Here is a 23,285-nt window from a genome sequence, read left to right as displayed (position 1 = left end):
ATATAAATAATTTGTGGACTGGAACTGAGTGTGGGTGGGTTGGCTCAATTATAATTCTCGTTATCAAAGCGAGCTTAGCATAAATATTTGGAAATATTCACAAAAAAGTACCAGATAATTATTTAAACCTTTCCTAACAGCTTTTATGAAATAGTTAAAAATGCATTTATAAATGTTTCTGGTTAAAATTTACGCATTCACTTAAACAAAATTAGAGAGTTTATAAACCAATTTGCAAAGTGCCTTAACTTAAGATAACAATTGTTCATCAAAGCTGAAGTGTTTAGCCTAAAGCCTTGGTGGGTGATAAGAGTTACTTGTATGCCCAAGGTAGGCGAGTCCTCCTTGAATGATTTCTGACCATTCAGTTTCTAATCGCTACTTTTTAAAGCCCCATGAAAGATTGATTGAGCCTGCACAGCAGTTTTGTCCATAAAAATGAAGGCTTCTTAAGTATTTATTAGATGCAACCACACGAAGACCTCGCAGTGCACCCAGACATTTGCATCTTTGAATTGTCAATTTACCAATGACGTACTCTCCTTTGCACCAACGCCAACATCTTTAAAAACAGCACATGAATGCGATGAATAGTCCGTATCGATCACTAACTAAATCTGAAACTAACTGACAGCTCTTATTTTAAAATCATCACCACTGCTATGAGATTCATCACAATCAGAATCAGAGTCTGTTAAGGCGCGACTGCTAACACCGGGTGCCTAAATGCATGCTATGTACTGCCGCATGTGTATAAATTTCCTTCATGCAATTTATGAATTTTTGCACATGCACTTCTCAACTGCCATGTAATAAAACTTTCTTATGTTTTATTTTGGTGGCACTTCATAGTATGCTCGGAGCATTTTGCTGGCTCTGCATGGCTTACAACCACTAAGACATTTTGGTGTGTCTTTCCCTCTTTTGACATAATTTTCAATGGGATATACATATCAAAAAAAAGTTTTAATCGAAGCATACATATGGATTATACTTTCACTTTTAATTTGCAATTAAGCAAATATATGTAGTATATACTTTTGCACTCATCAAAATCGGACTACAAATAAACATTTTCTGAATAACTTGACTCGTGCGCCACCTAACTAATGAAGCACTTCCTCAATGGGCATAAAAAGTTTACAACAAAACTGGAACATAAGCCAATATAAATATCTTCTGGATTTGTAAAAAGCAGTTCCGTTAGATAAATAAAATCAAGGCCCTTGCTTAAATAACCTCGTCGTATTATGTGATAATTCCTTGACTAAGTAAAACCAAGAAAATAAAAATTGTACAATAGAAATCTCACACTTGCATTCAATCTTAAACACTTTTGATTGAGATATTTTTACTTTCAACTGCCAGTGTGTAGTACAAACACAAATACGAGTACGCTTTGAAGCAAAGGCACACACTCACATGCGAGCTGGGAGTATCTTCGTCAAAAGCTGTCAAAAACACTTTCAAATACAGTTACCACTGCATCACTCCTAATGCGGATAGCCGCTCCTCCATCAGCTAGCAATTTCATCAAGCTAACAAGCTCTAACAACCCCCCACTCCATTTAGCAGCTAAAGAGATCAGCAGCTACCAGACAGCCAACACATATCCATCGGTGACGTTTTAATGTCCTTAATAGTCATGACAGCATAAATCATTTAACCCCACCACACACTTCAAATCAACCACTCGACATTTCAACTCCACATTTTTACGCTATTTCCAGCGTGTCCTCGCTCCTCCCACTCACCCGCTCACACCTCACGCCACATTATATCTACAATCATCGCAAAAGCTTTGTCTTGCACATATGCACCGCACCGCACCGCACCGCACCCCACCGCCGCCCACCGCAAAAACATTCAAGCACTTGCGCAGCTTTCATTGATGTGTGAATGTATTTGTGTAAGTGTATTATGCTGCAAGTAACATTTTACGAGAGAACCTCTCTGTAAAGAATTCCTCATCCGCTGCCTGCCGCCCTGCTGGCGTGTCAGCCATTCAGCATTTTTAGTTCGCAGCAACAGCGGTGGCAGTGGTGGTTCATTGTTCTGTATTGTCGGTTATTCATGTTTTCTGTCAAATGAATGTTGCGTTTTCTTTTCTCACTGGCAATGCTTTCTATTTCCCTCCTTTCATATTTTGTTACTTTTTTTCACTATAAGAAACGTAAAGCAGTGGGTTTTTTTATAGCTGCGCGTTGAGTGTAAATTTATGTGTGTCTGTGAATTTTTTATCTCATTTTTTTTCGTTTTTTTTTTTTTGTGTGTCATACCGCAATATCAAAACCTCAACATTGATTTTAACAGGCGTCTCTGTGCGCATTTTCTTCATTTTTTTCTATTCTGTATGTCTATTATTTCTAAGAATAAACGCTCAGCACATTCAAGCCGTACGTACTCGTAAATCTCTAACACCAACAACATCACGGCAACAATTTGACTTGCAACGAAAACTCCTTAGCTTTTAAAGTTTATTTATCTTGCAGCGCAGCCAGGAACGTTGCGTCAAATATGTCATATCTGTGTGTGTTTTGTATCCTTTGCAGCAGCGCTTAAGATTTGAAACTTTTGTCTGAATCACGCACGCAGTTCTAGAAGGACTTTTAATGTCGTTGCATATGTATGCAAGTGTGTGCAATTTCCTTTTTTGTTTTTATGTTTTACTTCTTCTTCTTTGACTTGCACAAATGTGTGCATTGAAATCACGGCGCTTTCAGCAAATGTATGTTGGTATGTATTTGAAATTGTAGGACATGTTTTTCGTTGTTTTTTTTTTTCTCGGGAACTAAGTTTTCTCTGCGATTTGTGGTTGGATGCAGGCGTGCATGTTGCAGACACACCCTAAATGCCCAGTGCTTGCATTTGCGTAGATAGACTAATGCACCCCTTTAGCTTAACCCATTGAAGTTTGTTTCTTGTTGGTTTCCGTGGAATCAACTTTATTAAAGATTTTACTAAGAAAAAAGTTGCATAATTGTTCCAAGTAGAGTCCATGCCAACCTGATTTTTTTTTTTCAGGAGAAGAAGCAATTTTCCAAGGTAAACTGAGAAGGTAGAAGCATACATGTATTTTGTTGTTGATTCTAGTACCTGATTGCCAAAAAAAAAAACTTGTTTGCAGTAAAATACCAACAAAAAAATTCAATAAGTGGAAAGTGAAAAAAATATATATTTTGAATATTTAACAAATTTCCGGCCAAATAGCTTGAAAAAAGACGTGAGTACAAGGTACTCATGAAGTTTGATGTGTGAACATCCGGTGACCGAACTTCCAAACTTCCAAACTGGTCCCGAATAGTCTCAAAATAATGCCGAAAAGCCCAGAGCTAGTTCCAAACACGTCTGCGAAAAATACACCCGCTAGGTGGCGTCTAGTTATTTATAAAACTCGTAATTACGACGACTAAAAGAGGGATGGGGTTTGAATATACATAGAAAGAGCGCCGAAGTTTGAAGTGTCCCTTTTGTCTGACGCCATCATAAATCCTAAATGCGATCTTGCATCTATTTCCGCTTGATGAAACTGCTCGGGACGGTCGTTATTGCGGCAGCAGGACCCAAAGAAACCAGTTCATGGATCAAAGGAATCTCTCCTTATTCAAATATTCTAGGAACGTGAACGCGCCAGTCGTTTTTTAAAAGCTTTTATTAATTAATTAGTTACATAAAATTTTTAACCAACTTCCTAATGAGCCTAGAGACTTGTAACATCAAACTTAACTCAGAGCCCGATGACAATGCAATGTGAAAGGGGGAGATATTTAGAAAATCTCTTACTTATGGCTCGATTTGTTTTATATTTATCGAGAACGTTAGTATATGATCAAATCTCACGAGTTGTTACATTTTTCGACAAAAACGCGTTTTGGTCGAATATGGTGGGCACACTTATCTTATAGTTGATTTCCACCAAGCCTTAACTGCAGTTTATGCCTATTGAAAAAAGGAGATTACAATTCGAACCGGGTAATTTCACTTATTGAGTAGAAGGTAACGAAAGGAAAAAAAGGTAAAATGAAGAAACCAACCTTGCCGATCACCCCATGTTTATATTCTTGAAGCTTATCTGAGCTCTCAACTGCAGTTAAGCGTTTGGTGGAAATAAACTATTAGACCATAAATTGTCTTCAGTTTTGCACAAAGAACAAGATTCCATTCGAAAATTTTGTTTAAATTAAAACTTAAAAAAGGTATACTAAAAAAGTATGTATGTAACGTATACGCCCTATAACACAACCAGCTAACGCGTTTACTCTTACTCCGTAACTTAAAAATTATGTATTTTTAAAGTAATTAAATATTAGCGTAAAAGGTTTTTACACAGTATTTTTTTATGCTATTTTATATTACTTTTTTCATATAAATATATAACAATTTCAGAATGAATTTCGAGTGTGCCAATAAAAATTTAATTTTTTTCTAGATTGGTTCATTTTGGCAAGATGAACCTTTTCACCGTTTCATGTTGACATTCTGAAGTATCTTAAACTTTAAAAATTAAAAAAAAAAAAAAATCATTACTGTTCAAAAATTACAAAATATCTACGACAGACATTCTGCATGCTGCCATTTTTTCACTGATATATTGTACGTCCATTGCCGGTAATATGAACATTCCATTTGAAAACTTCGAAACGTTATTAAAACAACAATTATGATTTTTTTTAGTGACAAAAAAATTTTAATTTTGGTACTTCTTCGCCTAAATAAACGATCTAAGGACAAAATTGTTCAAATACTTAATTTATCTATATATATCTATGGTCAGCAGCAATAATCGCCTAAGTCGAAAAACCTGGATTCGTGAAAAAGTGCCTTAAAGATTTGAATTGTAATGTTAACCTTATGGGGAAACCAAAATACTTTTTAACTATAACTTTTTAAATAGCCTAGGTAACGAGATGGGAGTTACACATACACAAGAAATAGTAGTTGCAGAAAACGATAGCATACATAACTCAAATCTTTCCTAAGCCGACTTAGGCGGTTATTGCTTATGACCACAGATATAATACGCGAAGGGATTTTTTGTCCAAATAATACCATCTGCACCGTTGGTTCGATTTTCCAAAATGAGCTGTAAAATTAAGGGGCTCGGACTGCAGATGTGCAATAAGGTTTTACTTTTTCGAAAACAGTTGTCACATTTAAAAAAATTGTGTTCAAATTGTTTAAAAACTTAAACAAGTTATTACAAAATGGGTATCAATCGAAATGGTTGTAAAAAGCTTTGTTTCTTTACTTTACTTTAGGAAGGGTGCCACCTGTTTAAAAAGTTAAATTTAATTTGAATTAAGAGAATTAAGTAGTAATAATTTGTAAATATTTTGAAGAAATGGGCTTGAGAAGGCTTTATTTCTCAACTATATTTAGAGGGTTGCCACTTGTTAAAAAAATTTAATTCATCAGTTTATTAGAATATGTATCACTGTGCCAGACGAAGGTTATTTAAGAAAGTTTTAGCTTGAAAATATTTTGAAGAGGGTCACCACCTTTTTGAAAAGTTGAATTTAATTAACTTATATACAAATTATATGAAATATTAAGATATGGGTGTTTAACCAAAGAGTGTTAAAAGATCCTTAGTTTAAACATTCATATTTGAAGAGGGTTGCCACCTGTTTAGAAATGGATATCAATCGAAATGGGTTTTAAAAGGCTTTATTTCTGACCCTTATTTAGGAGGGTTGCAACGCATTTGAAAAATCAAATTCAACTTAATTCACAATTTAATTGAAATATTTATTACAACGTTAGAAGAAAATGATATAAGAAGACTTTAGTTTGAAAATACGTTTGAAAAGGATTTCTACCTGTATGAAATGTCGTATTTTGTTAACTTATTCCTAAGATGTACGAAATATTAAAATATGAGTGTCAAGGTCATTAGAGCGGCACCGTTTTTCCGAATTTGAAATATGAGCCGAAAGTATCGATATAGTACTCATTTTAAGTATCGCTGTAAAGATATCGGGTACTATCGACCTCCTTATCGATACAAATGATGTGACATCATATGACAGAACATCACATGGTATGACATCATTGGGCTTGACATGACATCCCATTACATCACTTCACTTTACATCACATGAAATCACATCACATTGCATCGCATTATCTGACATCACAAGACATAGCATGTTAAGTAGATGAAGAAAAGGATAAAAGCTAAGATATAAAAGATACCGATATTGTTGTCATTTTGCTATCGATATTTTTTATAAAATTTGCTATCGATAATTTTGTCGGTCTTGTTTTGTCGGTCTTGTTAACGATGCACATGATGTGACATCATATGACAGAACATCAAATTATATGAATTTATTTGGCATGACATGACATGCTATCACATCACTTCACATGATATCGCACCACATAGCATCTTATCACGTAATCGTACCTCACATCATCTAGACGAATATGTCGATGACGAAAATATTAAAACAAAGATACAAAATATAAAAACAAAGATGAAGACCAAGGTAAATTTAAACACTTTACTTTTATAGGAACAATATAGTATAATTATAAAAATAAATATAAAGGAAAACAGAAGAAAAATGTAATTAGAACGAATGCGTAGGGATCTAGATAGAAAAAAGATAAAATATTAACCTTAAGCAAATGTATGGAGACAAACTAGATATGTATGTAACGTAAGTTTCACTTTTCCAGTGTGGCCCAGGCGCTCTTACTTTTTCTTAAATATTTGTTCAAAATTAATTTCCTTTTTGATGCAGCACTACGATTTCTAAGTAAGAAAAAAATAATCTTCCTAATTTTTCTACAACAAGAAGGCTTCTAATGGTATCGGACAAGTGATGCCTATTTGTTTTAAAAAATTTAAAAACAAACTTTTAGTCCATTATTATAAGTAACTTTATACCTCAACCTCTATGTCATACTCGAGTTTTAATAACACAACTAAAAGTCATTTAAATTGCTGCAAACATTATTTGCCCACATACATACATATGTACATAGATCATTTGCATATGTGTAAATATTTATGTATAAATATATGTACAGTGGCAGAACAAAGAAACCACATTGTTATTGAGGTAGTGGTCGGACCACTAGCACATCCATGCCACTAACCACATCCACAACTATTATTTATGCAACGGCCAAAGGACACCATAACAAAGTCCTGGCAACTAAAAAAGTGAGTACGCCAGCGTGCGGGGCGGCAGAGAGAGAAACAAAACAGCAGACAAGTGGCGGCAGAAGTGGCAATAGCCACTGTTGCACAAGTAATGACAACAAAATTGTGTTTACACAATAAAAAATTATGCAAAGCGCACTTGTGGCATGTTAAGCATACAACTTGTTGCACACGCTACGGGCTGTGGTCATGCAGCGACACACACACACTAATGTAACAAAAAATTAATGCAATAGAAAATGGGGTAATGACAAAAAGTGGCCACAAAAGCAAAGGCGCTGAAGCATCTCGACGGCGAAGGTGGCCGACTGTTAGTAGTTGGCTGACTGTTGCTTGTTGTTCGAGTGCCACAGGGAGTTATATATGTAGTTAGGTCTATGCGTTTGGCATGAGTAGCACGCTGACAGCGAATCAAGCACCAAGTGGTGAGCAACAAGCAGGACAACCGCAAAAAACACTGTCGTCCCACCAACATCAACTACACCTCTGCAGCTGCAACTGTAACTAGTACTACTACTACAACTGCCTATTTGGCGTGCCACCATAGCGCCACAAACAAAAAACAAAACACTACAAAGTCCAACTATAACCAACTATGAATATCACAGCCACAACTGGAGCAACAAGCAACAGCTACTTGCCACATGCTACAAGTGTAAATTTGTTGGCGTGTATATTTATGTAGTTACAAGCGCGTCGCTCAGTGTAAGTTATGCCACGTATTTGCCACTGCTGGCTGTGCAAATGTCTGCTTGTGTGTGTGTGTCACTGCCAGAGTTTGCGTGTTGTTATGCATTTAGTAAAAGTGGCAACAAAGTTTTGCCACGCTAATTAAAAACCATATACTAACTGCAGCAACAAGAAACGCACATAAATGATGGCAACACAACAGCAAGCAAGCAAGCAAAATCTACAACAACAGCAAACGGCAGCAATGTGGAACCACAGAAATTCCATTTATTATATCTTAATTTTATAATGAAAAGCGCAAAAGCTTTGTGTGTTGACAACAAGAAACAGCAACAACTACACGCAGATAATACATATAAAGTTGAAGTATTGAAGTTGCTAAATAGAAGTTTGCAACAAAACTTCAAACACGTTGATGACAGCACTTTGCCACAAAACTTTCTGTCAACAGCAGTACTCACACCCACAAAATGAACTTAGACATTACAAGAAAATTACTATAAGCGCTTCTAAACATACTTCCGCACACTTGGCCCGGTCTACTTGCGCTCACTTCTTAATCTCATCTTCCCCGCTATCCGCTTGCAGCTCTTTCGCTGACACTTTTTTACTTTCACCCACGCCTCCCATCTAATCTACTCACGAAAACGCACACTTAGACGGAAGCCACAACAATGTGAACCTTAATCGAGTTAATCTGCACTCGGCATATACTTAAGCCATCCAACCAACAACAACAGCAGCGCACCACTCTCCCTCTTCACACTCACCTGAGTCCCGGCACCTGTGTCGCCATCGTACCGTCCTTGAGCACCCACGAAACCACCGGCGGCGGATTACCGTGCGCTGTGCAGCTGATCTGCGTGCCGGTGTCATTGCTGAAGAGCAGACGTGGCGGTGGCTCCTGCATGAAAGTGGGCACGCGTAAGCCGCTTGTGGCTTTGGCAACTGGTGGCGGCTGCAGCACGACGACCAGCAGTAGCGCCAACAATGGTAGCAGCAACGATGATTTGTGTGCGGTAGCTAAAATGAAATAAGGGAACACAATAACAACAACAACAACATTAGCGATGTTAGCAAAAACAATATGAAAGATCAACTCATGTGAGTATGTGTGTAGGTAGGTGTGTGCGCAAATATGAAACGGCTTGGATTTTGCGGTTAGCCATGTGCCAGCAGGACGATAAGGACTTAGGCCGGTTGTACCTAATGAAGTGGTGGGCGGTTTGGTGGTGCAGTGGCGAATTTGTGGATTGTCAGTGGTGAAAGGCTCATAATTGGTAGAACTTTTGCTAGCATTGCGTTTTAATGGATTTCAAGAGTGGCTTATTTTCTACTAGAAGAGAAGGTAAAAAGTATGAGTGAATTAAAGCTTCGGGATTTTCAGTCAAAACTTTAGGTGGATTACTACAAGTCGTAGTTCTGCTCAAAATATTGCGATTTCCAACTAAAGACCGCAATTCAGTGTCTGGACTTGTTAAGTAAATTATATAACAAATACAAAATAAAAGCTAAAAAATTTAACACTAAATAAACACAAATATTCTAAATTCAAAAAATAAAATGCAAAATACAAAACACTTAATACAAATACAAACAACGAAATGCAAAATACAAAATACGAAATACCAAAAATATGCAAACTAGGAAATTTTAAAAAGTAGTATAAATACTAAATATTTAACTCTAAGTACTTAATGCAAAATAATAAATGGTAAATACTAAAAACTAAAAACTAACTACCAAATACTTAATACTAAATACTAAATACTAAATACTAAATACTAAATACTAAATACTAAATACTAAATACTAAATACTAAATACTAAATACTAAATACTAAATACTAAATACTAAATAAAAAACCACAAACTATAAAACACAAAATACACAATACACATATACAATACAATACGCAAAGTACAAAATACTGAATACAAAATTCAGAATAAAAAATAGAAAAAAATTAACAGAAATCAAGGCCAAAAATAACTGCTATTTTCGAAATGTCAATTCAGCAAGTAAGACGGAAAGAGTTTGGCCACATGATATTTGATTATAGCAGTGTGATGCTTGTTAGCTACGGACTATTAATCTCAATTTATTTAAATTTTTTTTTCAAAAAATTAACCAATTAATCTTTATTTTTTACCTGTAATTTTTCAGTCAAAAATAACAGTTCAATTTGACTTCTGCTCTTCCGATCAAAAATTACAATTAAAATGTGACTTTTATTATCCGATCTGAAATTAGAATTAAAATTTAGTTGCTTGTAAACGTTTAAGTTAGAAACCTTTTATTGCTACGCATGAACCAGGCATTAGTGGTTTGTGCTATCATTGCAAATGAGCGATGTAGTAAAATAATACGAAGGTCGTTAGTAAAATGTTGCTTTTGGTTAAAAAAAATTATTTTAAATTATTAATTGACCCAAAAAATTATTAAAGAAAAAAACTCAAAACTTAACTTTAACTGTTTTTTATCAAAATATAATAATTTGAAATTTTAACGGTTATTTTTGACGAAAAATATACATCAGTCAACATTTAACTCTCAATTTTTGATCGAAAACATATCGTTGGAAAAAACGATTATTTATCGACTTTTTTGAAAAAAATAAAATTCAAAAGGTATCTTTAGTTTTGATCGAAAAAAGTCAAATATTAGCTCTGATCCAGTACTCCATGAACTTACAGGATTTTACACGAACTTGCAGGAAAAATGTTCCCGTACTCCAAAATCCTGTAAATGAGAGCGACTTTTGGAGAGTTGTGTAGAGAATGGAGTTGCAAGATTTTACCCGAACTTTTTCTTCTGGTAAAATCATGAAAAGTGTCAAGCAATCACTGGTTGACGTTTTCACAGGAAAAATGTATTTTTTGTTCCCGTTATTTTTGTTGTTACTCACTTTTTACTCTCACTTCAGAGAGTAATTTTGCTGTTTGACAGTTTTACAGGATTTTTCACGAAAAGTATTGGATCAGAGCTATTAATTGTTATTTTTTAACAAACTAATATAACTAAAATTTAAACTGTTATTTTTGACCGCAAAAATAAAGGTAAACACTTTACTCTTCATGTTTGATCGGAAACATCGATGAAAAAGACTAACGATTATTTTTCGCGTTAAAAAGAAGAAAAAAAACAGTACAGTTATGGTGCCTATTAAAAAGTCATATTCTCCGATAGATGCACTGAGCCCGTAATCACCGCTGCAACGAACCAGCTAACCAAATCCTCCATTGTACATATTTGGTTACAAGGATGCGCTGCTTTTTGTAACAAGCTAGATGAAGTGGGCAAAGTGAAATTGTTGCCGAATTTCCATTTGCTAGTTAACCACGCAGTTGTAGCTACAAATTGCAATTCATACACAGTTTTTTTAAATTTAAGCATTTATTTTCCTTTTTATAATTTAATTTTTTTTTTGCTACTTTTTTCAGCTTTTATTGTTGCATTTTTGGTAATATGTTTGCATTGTGCCCCAGACATGCACTTCACTCCACAACAGCCTGCCACTCAAGTACGAGTTAACACAAAAATTAGTGCCACTCCATGTCTGACTCGAGTGCCTTGTGTGCGAGCGCATGCATGCGCCTGAATGCAGCATATGCAGTCCACAGCCCGTGGCATGCCATTTGACAGATGCATACATACAAAACTGTGCAGCAACAGTAACAGCAGCTGGTTGATGATGCATGTGGCAGCTCCACAAAATTTCACATTCATTTTTTTTTTGTTTTTGTTGGTATTTTTGCTGTTTTGCGCCCACATGCGTTCTTTGGTTTAAGTTGTTTGTTTTTTTTTTTTCAATGGCAGGGCATAAATACGGGTATTTTAGATCGGTGTGTGTATATGTATATATGTATGTGTAGTATACTTGTGTTAAATAGTATTCATGTAATATGAAATTGAGCTCAAGTTCTTATTAATGTCAACAAGTGCGTTGTGAAACCGGCAATGGGAATTCATTCGTCTTGACAGGCTGACATGATGTGGCGTACAGAGTAAACTTGGATGCGGGTGTATGAATTTATTAGTATGTATGTGTGTAGGTGTACGTGTACGTGTGTGTGTAAATTCATGTGACGCTGCAGCTTAATGAGTATGTATTGCTTATGACTTACCTTTTTCCTTGAATACCGTCGTCAACCACACACTCATCGTTGCTCATAAATGTATTTATTCGTCTGCTTTTGGTTTGCCTTTTGGTGGTTACGATTCAGTTCGCTTTTTAATTTGTATCGTTGAGTGCGGCCTTTTACTCTGTACTGCAACGGTTTTTGCAATTAGTTTACAATTTTCATATTCAGTGAAGTTCTGAAAAGGAGAGAAACACATTTTTGTAAGTTTCGGTATGGCTCTTGATGTTTTTATTTCCAATTTAGAGTATACATAATTTAAAAGCATAGAACTTTACCCCCATCCAATTTCAGCAACACATACATATTTGAGTTTTCATAAAGATATGTTTTTGTTAAAAGCTTTGCGATTCTGCCACTTGGTCCTGTTTTTTATGTGTAAACATCTTAGCTCGCGGTATGGGTAAAATTTGCATTAACCCAGTAAAAATTTGTAACTCAATCTTGTTTAACCCAGCAGAAAATTTGTGATTGCTTCTTGTGTGTACAAATGACCATTTTGGGACCTGTACTGGACTATTTTAGGACCATTTGCTTGGTCGTGATCATTTCAAGACTGGTTAGGGACCTGTTCAGGACCATTATGGGCCTAGTTCACTACTTTTTGAGACCACTTTAAGTCTAGTTCAGGGGTACCTGAAGTACATTTGGGGTCTAGTTCTGGATCATTTTACATAACCCCTTCGGGATGGGTTCTGAGTAGTTTTAGGACCATTGTGGGACTATTTCGGTATCATTTTAGAATTAATAAGGGACCATTTCGGGATAATTTTTCGACTAGTTCTGGATCAATTCGGAGCGTTTCGAAACTAAACCTTTTCTTATAGTACTTCAGAAAGCGACAGATTATTCAATTGTACTTCATAAACCGTAAAATGTACTTCAGATTAGTCAAATATACTTCAGAATCCGTTAATTGAATTGCAGATTAGTCAATTGTACTTCAAAAACCAATCAATCAAAAACCAGTCAATTGTTCCAAAACAAAACAGAAGCCGAAAAATGTTCTTCAGATTAATCAATTGAATTTCAGACACCGTAAAATGTGTTTCAGAATGTGTGATATTGTACTTCAGAAACCACTTCTGTAAATGTACTTCAGGTGTTAAAGTATCGCTTTACAATCCATTTAGAATTATATTTCACATCTTCCAATGTACGGACTTTGCCCCCAAACCCTTCTCTTTTGAGAATATTGATATAACCAGTCATTATTTCTCTGAGTGTGATATATCCCTCGAACAAACTTTATGTTAAAGATGTTGGCACGACAAAAGGAGCAATATGTAAGTACATAGACTTGCGCTTCATGCTGATCTAAAAAAAAAAAACGCATTTATCCTGGAACTCCTTTTCATAAAATAAATACAATTTATTAAGTAAATCTACACATTAATTGCTTCAATTGCAAAAAATCGCAATCAAATTTATGTATGTATGTATATGTCGTCACGAAATGATCCTGTCACTAGGTCGCCATGGATCTTCTTATACTTAAGAGTTCCATCTGAACTTTAATCCCTCCGTAAGTCGCCTAACTTTCTAATAAATTTTTTCTCTCGCCCAGCGTTTTAATATCTTCGCATTCCCATATTTGCGGCATAGTATGTCTCGCTTCCCTCTTTATCTCCTTATATTGGTCCCCTATAAGTGGCATCTTCTTTCTCTGCAGTTTCGTGACATTCCTTATCGTACCAATTGTTCTTTGTGGGTCGCTGAAATCCTACTACCTCTTCGGCGGCGCTACGTAATGAACGAAAAATTTGGTTGTAATTTTTTATTTGGTAACAAATTGCCAAATGGCTACCATGCCCAGCATTTTGCCAACGCAGCTATAACAGAATGTGGATATCATTTGTACGACTGTAAATGTTTTTCCTAAATTGCTTATGCCGAAAAACAAAAATTGACGGCACTCATAAGAATAACAAATTGAGATACTCTAAATAAGGACTCGATTACATGTTCACGCAAGTATAACCGTAAACTCTTAATGGCACGCACAGAAAATAACAACCTTAACACGCGAGCTCATTTTCAATGAGAAACCTGTCAACAAAAGCAATATGAAGTCATAAAAAAAGTATTAATAGAATGAAAAAAAACCGAATTGCTTAAGCGGCTAAAATGCCTCGACGGCGCCGCACATCAAATGTCAAATTTGTTGACAGACAATTTGAAGAAAACAAAAGCGTACAAATAACACACAACACAGAAATACTCAGACAAAAGCATAAGAAGCAGAGTATAGGAGACATTCGTGCGCTCATAAGAGTTTAGTATGTAATAGGGTGTTCGCTTATTCGCCTTTTTCGAAAACCGGTTTTTGGAGTTATTCGAAAAATCGCAATTTAAAAAAAGAAAACAGCTACTGATTTTGAAATTAAGAGAACACCGTATAAACCAGGTTTATTTTAGGTAGTTTTTATACAAAAATTACAATAAAACCTTTAACAGTAAGGACAGCTTTTATTCAGAAAAGAGCAATGCAAACATTTTTTTTTTAGATTAAAAATAAAACAAATAAGAATCAGGGAAAAGTTCACGTTTGGTATAATTTTTACTTTGTTTTAATACTTTATTGGGTTTTTTTTTGTTTCGATTTTTAGTAGTGCTCTTGCCACCGTAGTCTGGTTCAATTTATGGTCCCAGCAGCGTCAAAAAAAGTTTTTTCTTATTAGCGGTCGCCCTTCGACAGACAATGACGAGCCGCCAAGAGTACTTCTGCTATAAAAAAAAAGCTACATCTCTCCATGTGTGTCACCACATCAGGAAGCAGAACATGAACTGGAGGGGAAGCTCGGCCCAAAAACGTAGAAGCGCCAAATATTTATTTATTAGAACCAAATATGACCCTTTTATCCTGTTATGATGCTGTTTATCCTCAAACTACCTAGGATATAATTTAAAAAAATTGCCCTTAAACTGAAAAAAGCCTTGAAATTTTCGAAAAACTCAACATTTTTTTTGAGAGATTTCAACATTTGTATGAAATGAAAACAAACGATTTGTCCAATAAAAAAATCCGGTTTATTTGATATTCGAAAAGTCAAGATTTCAAAAAAATCGTCTGTAGATATCCAAAAAGAAAACCGGTTTCGAAATACCGAGTCCATCACTCTAGTATGTAAGCAGGTGTAGTATGTAAGCACATGTGCATAGGCAAGTGCGAAAGGAGGTGAATGAAAAGCTTCAGCGTTGCGCATCAATTGCCGTTGTGCAAAATAACAACGACAAAAGCTGTCGGTGGAGGCAGCTAAAGCAAAAGGCAACCAACTCGCACAAAACAGGATGAAATACAGGAGCACCAACAGCAAAAATAAGAACCGAAACATATCCATATATGTATATATTTAGTATAACTACAGCAACACTAACAATTACGCGGAAAATACGAGCTCATTAGAAATGACGCAAATAAACAACAACCAACGCCAGTCAGACTTGGTATGCTTATAGTCGCACTATATAGCAGAATTGAGTATAGGTCGCTTGAGAATATGAAGGACTCCATGTCGGTGTGTGTGTGTGTGTTGTCTTGTGTTAGTGCTGGCGCCTTTGTACACGTGTCCAATGCACACACGTAAAAAATAGCTGAAGGCAAAATTTCAACAAAAGCTCAAAAAGTAAACAAATCATTTTAAATTCTCAATTAAATGTGCGCACACATACATATGTATGTACCAACGTGTGTGTGTGTACCTACACACACGCATACACCAATTCAGGAACTTCGACTCGAAAGGACGACATATTTGCAAACTCAAAGGCTAAACGGGTGTCAGGATTACTTGCGCATACTTACAGACGCAGGCACAAGGGTTTATGCATAAATATTTGTTTATTAGGGCGGCCCTTAAAATAGCAGCATCTGAATTTTGTATTCTGTATTTTGTATCCGCAAAACTTGAATAGTGCAGAAAATTACTCAAATTTGAAATGAGGAGGAAATGCCTCGCAAATGTATGCCTTAATATTGACACTGATTTATGTATAGTAACAGCGTTATTTCCAAATCATTCCCATATTCATCCTATGACTATTGTCATAATTACTGCGCCTAAAACACAATACAAACATTGCTTCGGCATTGTAGCGCACTCGGTATGTGAAAACAATAACAACGCCAGTTGTCATCATTAGAGCGCGTGAAATCGATTTACGGCATAGTTTTAGGCGCAGTAGTAAAGTCAATAGTCAGCCGTTGAGTTTTGTTTTTAGCGTGGGAATAGGACTGTAAGATTCATACAAGGAAGAAAGTAAAGCTATAGGCAAAAATTAAAATAAAAGTAAACATGCTTCAGATAAAGACAAAAGGGAATGTAAATTTAAATACTTAATATAATTACAAGGGTCATTAATATGCAAATCAAGAAAATAATGAAAGCACGGATCAGGATAGAGGTAAAGGAAAAGGTAATGATAAACATGAAAAGATAAATAAGAAGATAAACATAAGGACAAAAATGAATATAAAGGTAAAGCTAAAAAACGATAGACAAGAAGATAGAGATAGACAAGTGATAGAGGTAAGATAGAGACAAAGAAAAAGTTAAAACTGAAGAATTAAATGTTATGTTATGTTGTGTTATTTTACGCTATGTCATGTTATTCTGTGTTATGTCTATGCTTCATTATATTATGCTATGTAATGTTAAGTTATGTTATGTTATGTTAACTCACCATAGCTCACTCCAAATAATCTCATGTCCCCACATTTCACCCCTCACTTACCTCAAGCCATCTCAACTCAACTCAACGAAAGTAATGTTTTTTCACCGCAACCCATCTTATATCAGCTCAACTTATCTCACTTTAGCTCAGCTTACCCTAACTAACCTTAACTTATGTAAACTAGCCTCACCTCAACTCACTTCACCTTAGCTTAGCTCAACTCCTCTTAATTTGTACGTCGTTAAAAACAAAATCGACTAACTATTAACAGAGTGACAAAACTTAACTATTCACTGTTGTGATTTCTAGTGCGCATAAACTAGCTGAGTTATAGCTAGTCAAAGTGAAAATATTTTTCGAATTTTTTTTATTAAAAATTAATTTTGACAAACCTTGGTAGACACCCTTAAATTTTATTTAAATTTTGAAATATTTTCTGGGATATCCTTAACACCCTAATGCATGTATATTAGGGCGGGTCAATTTGTATGGATCGACTTTTTTCGACATTGTTGCTAGCATATTCGGATTCTTCAGACCATAGCTCTAAAGTCAATTTCGAGCCTGCGCATTTTTAAAAGAAGATATCTTATATATAAAATTGGATTGCTGTCCGTTAGCCTCGCTAAGACTTGAAAACAGCTTGACCGATTTGAATATTTTTATTTTTTTGGTTTGTTTTTTATAATATCCGGATTGTTAAAACCAGAAAAAATAGAGAGTTGCCACCTGTTTAAAAATCCCAATATAAGTAAATTAATTACATAAATTAGATATTGCAATATGGGTGTCAAAAGAAAGAGGTTATGAAGGCTTACAGGCAAAAATATTTTTGAGGGGGGTTGCCACTTGTTTCAAAATTTAGTTAAATAAAATTGATAAGATAAATTAAATATTGCAATATGGGTATCAAATTAAAAGGGTTTAAGAAGGCTTACTACTGAAAATATTTTTGAGACGAGTTGCCACCAATTTCGAAAATTTAATTCAATTAAGTTAATAAGATAAAGTATGTATTATAATATAGGTGTCGAGCGAAAAGTATTTGAAAAATTATTGATTAAGAAATATTTTCTATAGGCCTGCCACCTACCTGAGCGGTAAAAACTAAAAGCCATACTCGCAAATATTGTTTAAAACTTTTGAGGCTCGTATCAATGTGGAATACCATAACTCCGTCAAGATAGTGTTTATTGATGGCAAACAAAGTACTATCATGTTTGGCAATGATATCACCCCATCGAACAATGCACTCAACCTCGATATAAAAAGAGAACAAAAGCCGAAGTATTAGCCGAAGCAGTTCATACAAATGTTCCACAATTGAACTAACAAAAAAATATGGCCTACGATTCTTTTATAGAAGCTGTGGACACTGGAGTAAAATTTAAACAAAAAAAACAAAACCGACTTCAATTCTCATATACAAATTTAAAAGTACCGTTATTTTCTTCATGGCCCAATTATCGGATCTACACTCAATTAGTAGGAGACTACCTCTGAGGAACCACCTTTCCTTTCAAAAAGAATTATAGAAAACGGATAACGTAGTCCAAAGTTACGCGGTAACATACATAAAAACATATTCCGACGAATTGATAAAATATGCAGATTAATATTTAATAAAGTGTTACGGATATATTTTTTTTTATACAAACCTGTGCTTGGGAGCTTATTGATACGAAAAATTAATTTCTGATATCTATTTTTTATTTAAAGAACCGCAAGATTGCACTACAAAGCAAATTACATATTTTTTACTATTGTAACGGGAGAAGTTACTGTATGTATTTTTTTATATGTACAGTGTCGAACAAAAGTTTTGGCACAGTAAATTTTCGCATTACATATATGCAAAATTTTTAATTTATTTCCGATAATTTTTTATAAAAACATAGTTCATACTACACTAAAACACATAAAAATCAAATGTGTAAACTTTGTGAAAAACTCAGGAAAATTCAATAAATCTGCATACTAATTTGCAATTTTATATTCAGATTTTCAAGCAACTTCAAACCTGCACTTTGATAAACTAAAATTGAATGGATTATTAAACTGCATACTTGGAATTTTTCTAAAAAATACTTTGCCTAAATTGCGTAAAATTTACTGTGCCAATACTTTTGTTCGTTACTGTAAGTTTAAGGGTTTATTTACCCTTAACTTTAAAAAACCAAAAAAAAAATTACAATATTTCAAAATTATTTTTCGAATCATAAATTTTTTTATAATTAACAATGTATTTATATTTTTTTTTGGTTTTAGATCCTTTTTTCTTTCAACACGAGGTATCTTTTTCTAGTTTCTATTGTCATAGTCATAACTCACTCTCTATTTTTATCAATCAATCAATCAATGAATCAATTTTATAATTTTTTTCGGCATTTTTCTTAATTACAAGTAGAGCTTTATAAAACTTTTATAACACCAAATGTCTATCAAGCTTGGGATTTTATGTTATCCGGGCAGGCTTATTAATTTAGCCAGAGAATATGTTTTCTTTATAAAGTTTACCCAGTTACCCATTTTATACTGCTACCTGTACTGTATCAGCGTTAAAACTTGTTAAATTTTTATTTAAAATTTTCGGTAAGGAATAAGCGATGAAAAATATATAAACCGTAAGAACGGCCCATATATATGTATATGAAAGAATACACTCATGCGACGACTCTAGCCATTGTGTGTCATTCCTTTAAATTATAGTTATTTTTTTTTTATTGTATTAAAAAAATAGCGTTCGTAACACTTTAGTAAATATTAATCCGTATATTAACTGAGTATATATTAAAGACTAGAAGATGACCCGGTGAACTTCATATCATCTATAATTTATTTGAATTTAACTTTGATCAATTATAACAAATCTTCAAAATCCAATACAATGAGATCACTAATACTGCCTGCTGTTATAGCTGATAAAAGATTCCACACCTATAAGATGTGCCACGCCCCTTTTTACAAACTCATTTATATACATATATCTTTCCATAAGCACCTAACATAGGTATCTGTGCATTTCAAATTTCGAGTTCATGTGAGTATAATTCCGAAGTTAGAGCTGATTAAAAATTTTCACTATGGGAGGTATCCCTCATCCCCTCCCCCCCTTGGCGAGTTTCAATTTTTTTACCCTATTATAGGTCCAGGAGTCATGGCAATACTTTGGCAAAATTTTATTCGATTCTATGCATCCGTTCAGGCTGCAACCTGGTACATACATACATACATACTTCCACAAATATATAGTAGATTTGCTTTGAGACGCCATCTTGCGGTTCTTTAAATAAAAAATAGATATCAGAAATGAATTATTGATATCACAAAACTCCCGAGCACAATTCTTTATTACAAAAAAAAAACATTCCTAACACTTTAGTAAATATTAATCTGATTATGGACTTAGTATTAATTAAAAATAAATTCTTTTAAAATTGCGCAGGCTCGAAATTGATTTTAGAGCTATGGTCTAAAGGGCTTTTTTTCTTAGAATTTTATGTAGAATCCGAATCTGCTAGGAACGATGTCGAAAAAAAAATTGACCCGCCCTAATGTATATATATATGTACATATGTGCTTATATATCACAACGCGATGAATAAATAAAAGCCTGCTGGCAATTTAGCGCTTTTGTATATCACTACGTATGGGTGTCATGATAATGTTTGTTTTGCCGCTTTTAAACTCTGAAAAGGACGCTTTTACGTTGAACATTCAACTGCACTTATACATACATGCAAATTCATATATGTACATATGTATATGTACATACATACGTACATAAGTGCCTACGACCATACATTCTAAGTGAAGTGTCGAACAGACAGACAAAATCACAACTCATCGCCTCCTTCACCCATACAAACACACACATATTCATACTCGCACATATTCGTACTGTTTAGCGCCGTAAAAGTGACTGTTAAATAGAGATTTTGTTTTGCTTAGCAGCGGACATGTGGAGGTGCTGAACTTCCGGTTGTTTTCCTTTCACTGCGCTTATTTTGTTATTTTATGTATTTTTGCTAACATTCGGGCCCTCGACCCTTAGAAGTTGTTTATAAGCATCAAGTCATCAAGCTGTCAATGATTGCCATTGCTTGAATGTGAGAGAAGACATGGGTGCACATATGTATCTGTATGTACATACATACATGCATACATAAGGAAGTATGTATGTATGTATGTACATTTAAAAATACATTAATGTTTGCTTTTAAGTAAACAAATTAAAATATAATTCTTATGAAAATAATTTTAATGATGGCGAATGTCATTTAAGTACTTTGCACGCCAACAAGGAATTATATTTGCAAAATATTTATGTAAATAAAAACTGCAATGAACCATTTTATTAAATTAAGTGCATTTACGAAGGCTGCCGCGACTGTAAGTAAAACGCAGTAATTTGTCTTTGAAAATGGTTTTCTTGGTTTTCAAAGAATTCTTCATTCGCTCAAATCATTTATGATCGCATCCATGCCCCTCGACCCTAAATTCGACAAAATTCGATAACTCAACTAATTTCGATAAATGCGCTTTTGGAGAGCTCGATGAATTTCGATAACTCGAAAATGTATATATCTCGATATAAATCTATAACTCGATATACTTTGCATACTTCTATAAATTTCGGTAACTCGGTTAGTTTTAATAGCTCCATATTTTTTCGAAATCTCGTTAACTCATTACTCTCTGGTAACTCGATAAAATTTTATAAGCAGGGATAACTCGATAAACTTACATAACATTGAAATTTCGATACCTCGATATTTTTTTAATCCAAAAGCTTAGATTCGATAAATCGACAAATTTCAGTATATAAATAAATATCGATAACTCGATAATAAATCTCGTTAACTCTATAAATAATGATTATAAATTAAACTTTTTAAACTTTAACTTTTTAAATTTCATTAACTTAACAAATTTCTACAATCCCATAAATTTGTATAGCTCGATTACTAGCCGTAAGTTTCGGCAACTAAGTGCCGTGTGTCTATAGATCTCTACAATTCACGAAGCATTGATTAATTTGAATAATTCCATACGTTGCGATAACTCAATAAACGTGGACAGCTCGATAGATTTCGATAACAATAAACTTCGTTAATTCGATAAATTTCGGTAACTTGATAACTTTCGGTAATTAAATTTTTTATGTATGAATTTATTTCGATTCCTATCGAAAAATTTCCATAAATTTTCTTACTCTCTCAATTACCGGAATTCGTATGTATTTCTGATTTTCGTCTTTATCTTCAATTTCGCCTTCAACTTTTGTCTCAATTGTTGTCATTTATTTCTTCATCATCGCATTTATCTTTACTATCTACAAAATTTAATTTTAAAACTTATGTTAGCGTATTAATATATAGAATTTTTTTCTCTTACGCTTCCAAATATTTTGCTGACAGACCATACATACATGGATTGACATCAAATTCTTAATTTTTAGAAATGCCTGAAAAATTAAGGTCAACACTTGCCGAATATTTTCTGCTCAACCAATGTCAGGCAAGACTTTCGCTAATTACTTGGAAAATAATATCTGTAGTTTGAGGCGTTCGAGACTTAAAGCTTAAACAGACAGCGGCGTTGATCCGGATTAACTCGGACTTAATCCGGATCAAGTGAAGTTAATTCCCTAGTTGAACCGGATCAACGCAGCCGTCTGTTTATGCTTTTAGACAATTTCATCCATCAGATAACTCCCGACATTCGTGGTAGATTTGATATTCCCTGTTTTCATAGCCATTTCCAAAAAAAAACAAAAAAAAACTATCAAACTTTTTGACATAAACAAAGCCATTACCAATATTTTTATAAACTGCTACATAAATACCTCTTCAATTAAGTTCAGCCACAATTTAAATTCACGATTATCTATTCAAGCTTTATGCACGTATGTATTTATATACATATGTACAAACGTAGATTGTAAAATAATTTCGAAATTCCATCAAGAATAATATTTTTGTGCAACTAATCCAACTGCAGTTGAAAATTACTTTTCTGCAAGCGAGTATTAAATAGTTACGCTTAGTTCAAACACAGCAGCTGCACCTTAACTCCAGCATATCCACATCCCTTCCCACCGCCATCGTCACCACAAATAACTGAGCCGCGAAAACTTTTCAACTTTAAGTACACTTAGGCAAAATCAACACCCACACCTAGCAGCGACTGGATCAGCCAACTATAGTAGTATAGCGTATATATGTATGTAGTATATCAAGCAGCACACCTACCAATAAGCTTTCAACTAAATATTCTTTTTTGCATGTGCATGCATATATACACTCCGTGTCATAATTATAAGCGCACCAGATATTGAAAACGTTTAAACAATTTCCTTTTTTGGTATTTCTAATTGTAGTTAAAAAAATATAATAAAATAATTTTTTTACAAAAATATAGTTTATTATTTACAAAAAAAAAACTGTATACATCCCACATGCATCTCGGTCATAGACAAATAAATGCTTAAAACTTGTCAATATGTGGTGCGCTTACAATTATGACACGGAGTACACACATTTGCGTAACCATTAAGAAACTCTGTGTTGCTGCTTCTGTGAGTTTACTGCATTGATGTTTA

At 34.2% G+C, this 23,285-nt stretch overlaps 1 protein-coding gene across 1 annotated transcript in view; it reads right to left on the bottom strand.

Annotated features, from left to right (window-relative positions):
- The window catches only part of LOC118738194 (Down syndrome cell adhesion molecule-like protein Dscam2), a 144,683-nt gene that overhangs the window by 104,723 nt on the left and 16,675 nt on the right, over nt 1-23,285 (bottom strand). Inside the window, exons 2-3 of the mRNA XM_036469117.1 lie at nt 11,993-12,185; nt 8,635-8,887 (exon numbers count right to left, since the gene is read on the bottom strand). Of these exons, the coding sequence (XP_036325010.1) occupies nt 8,635-8,887; nt 11,993-12,029 (290 nt within the window). The 5' untranslated portion in view covers nt 12,030-12,185. The remainder of the gene's footprint in view (nt 1-8,634; nt 8,888-11,992; nt 12,186-23,285) is intronic.

The sequence above is a fragment of the Rhagoletis pomonella genome, unplaced genomic scaffold (assembly GCF_013731165.1).
Source record: "Rhagoletis pomonella isolate Grant_MI unplaced genomic scaffold, Rhpom_1.0 Rhpom_scaffold_00004, whole genome shotgun sequence".
NCBI classification, from domain to species: Eukaryota; Metazoa; Arthropoda; class Insecta; order Diptera; family Tephritidae; genus Rhagoletis; species Rhagoletis pomonella.
Note: the sequence above shows the minus strand (reverse complement) of the source record. Positions and strands in the feature narration are given on the sequence as shown.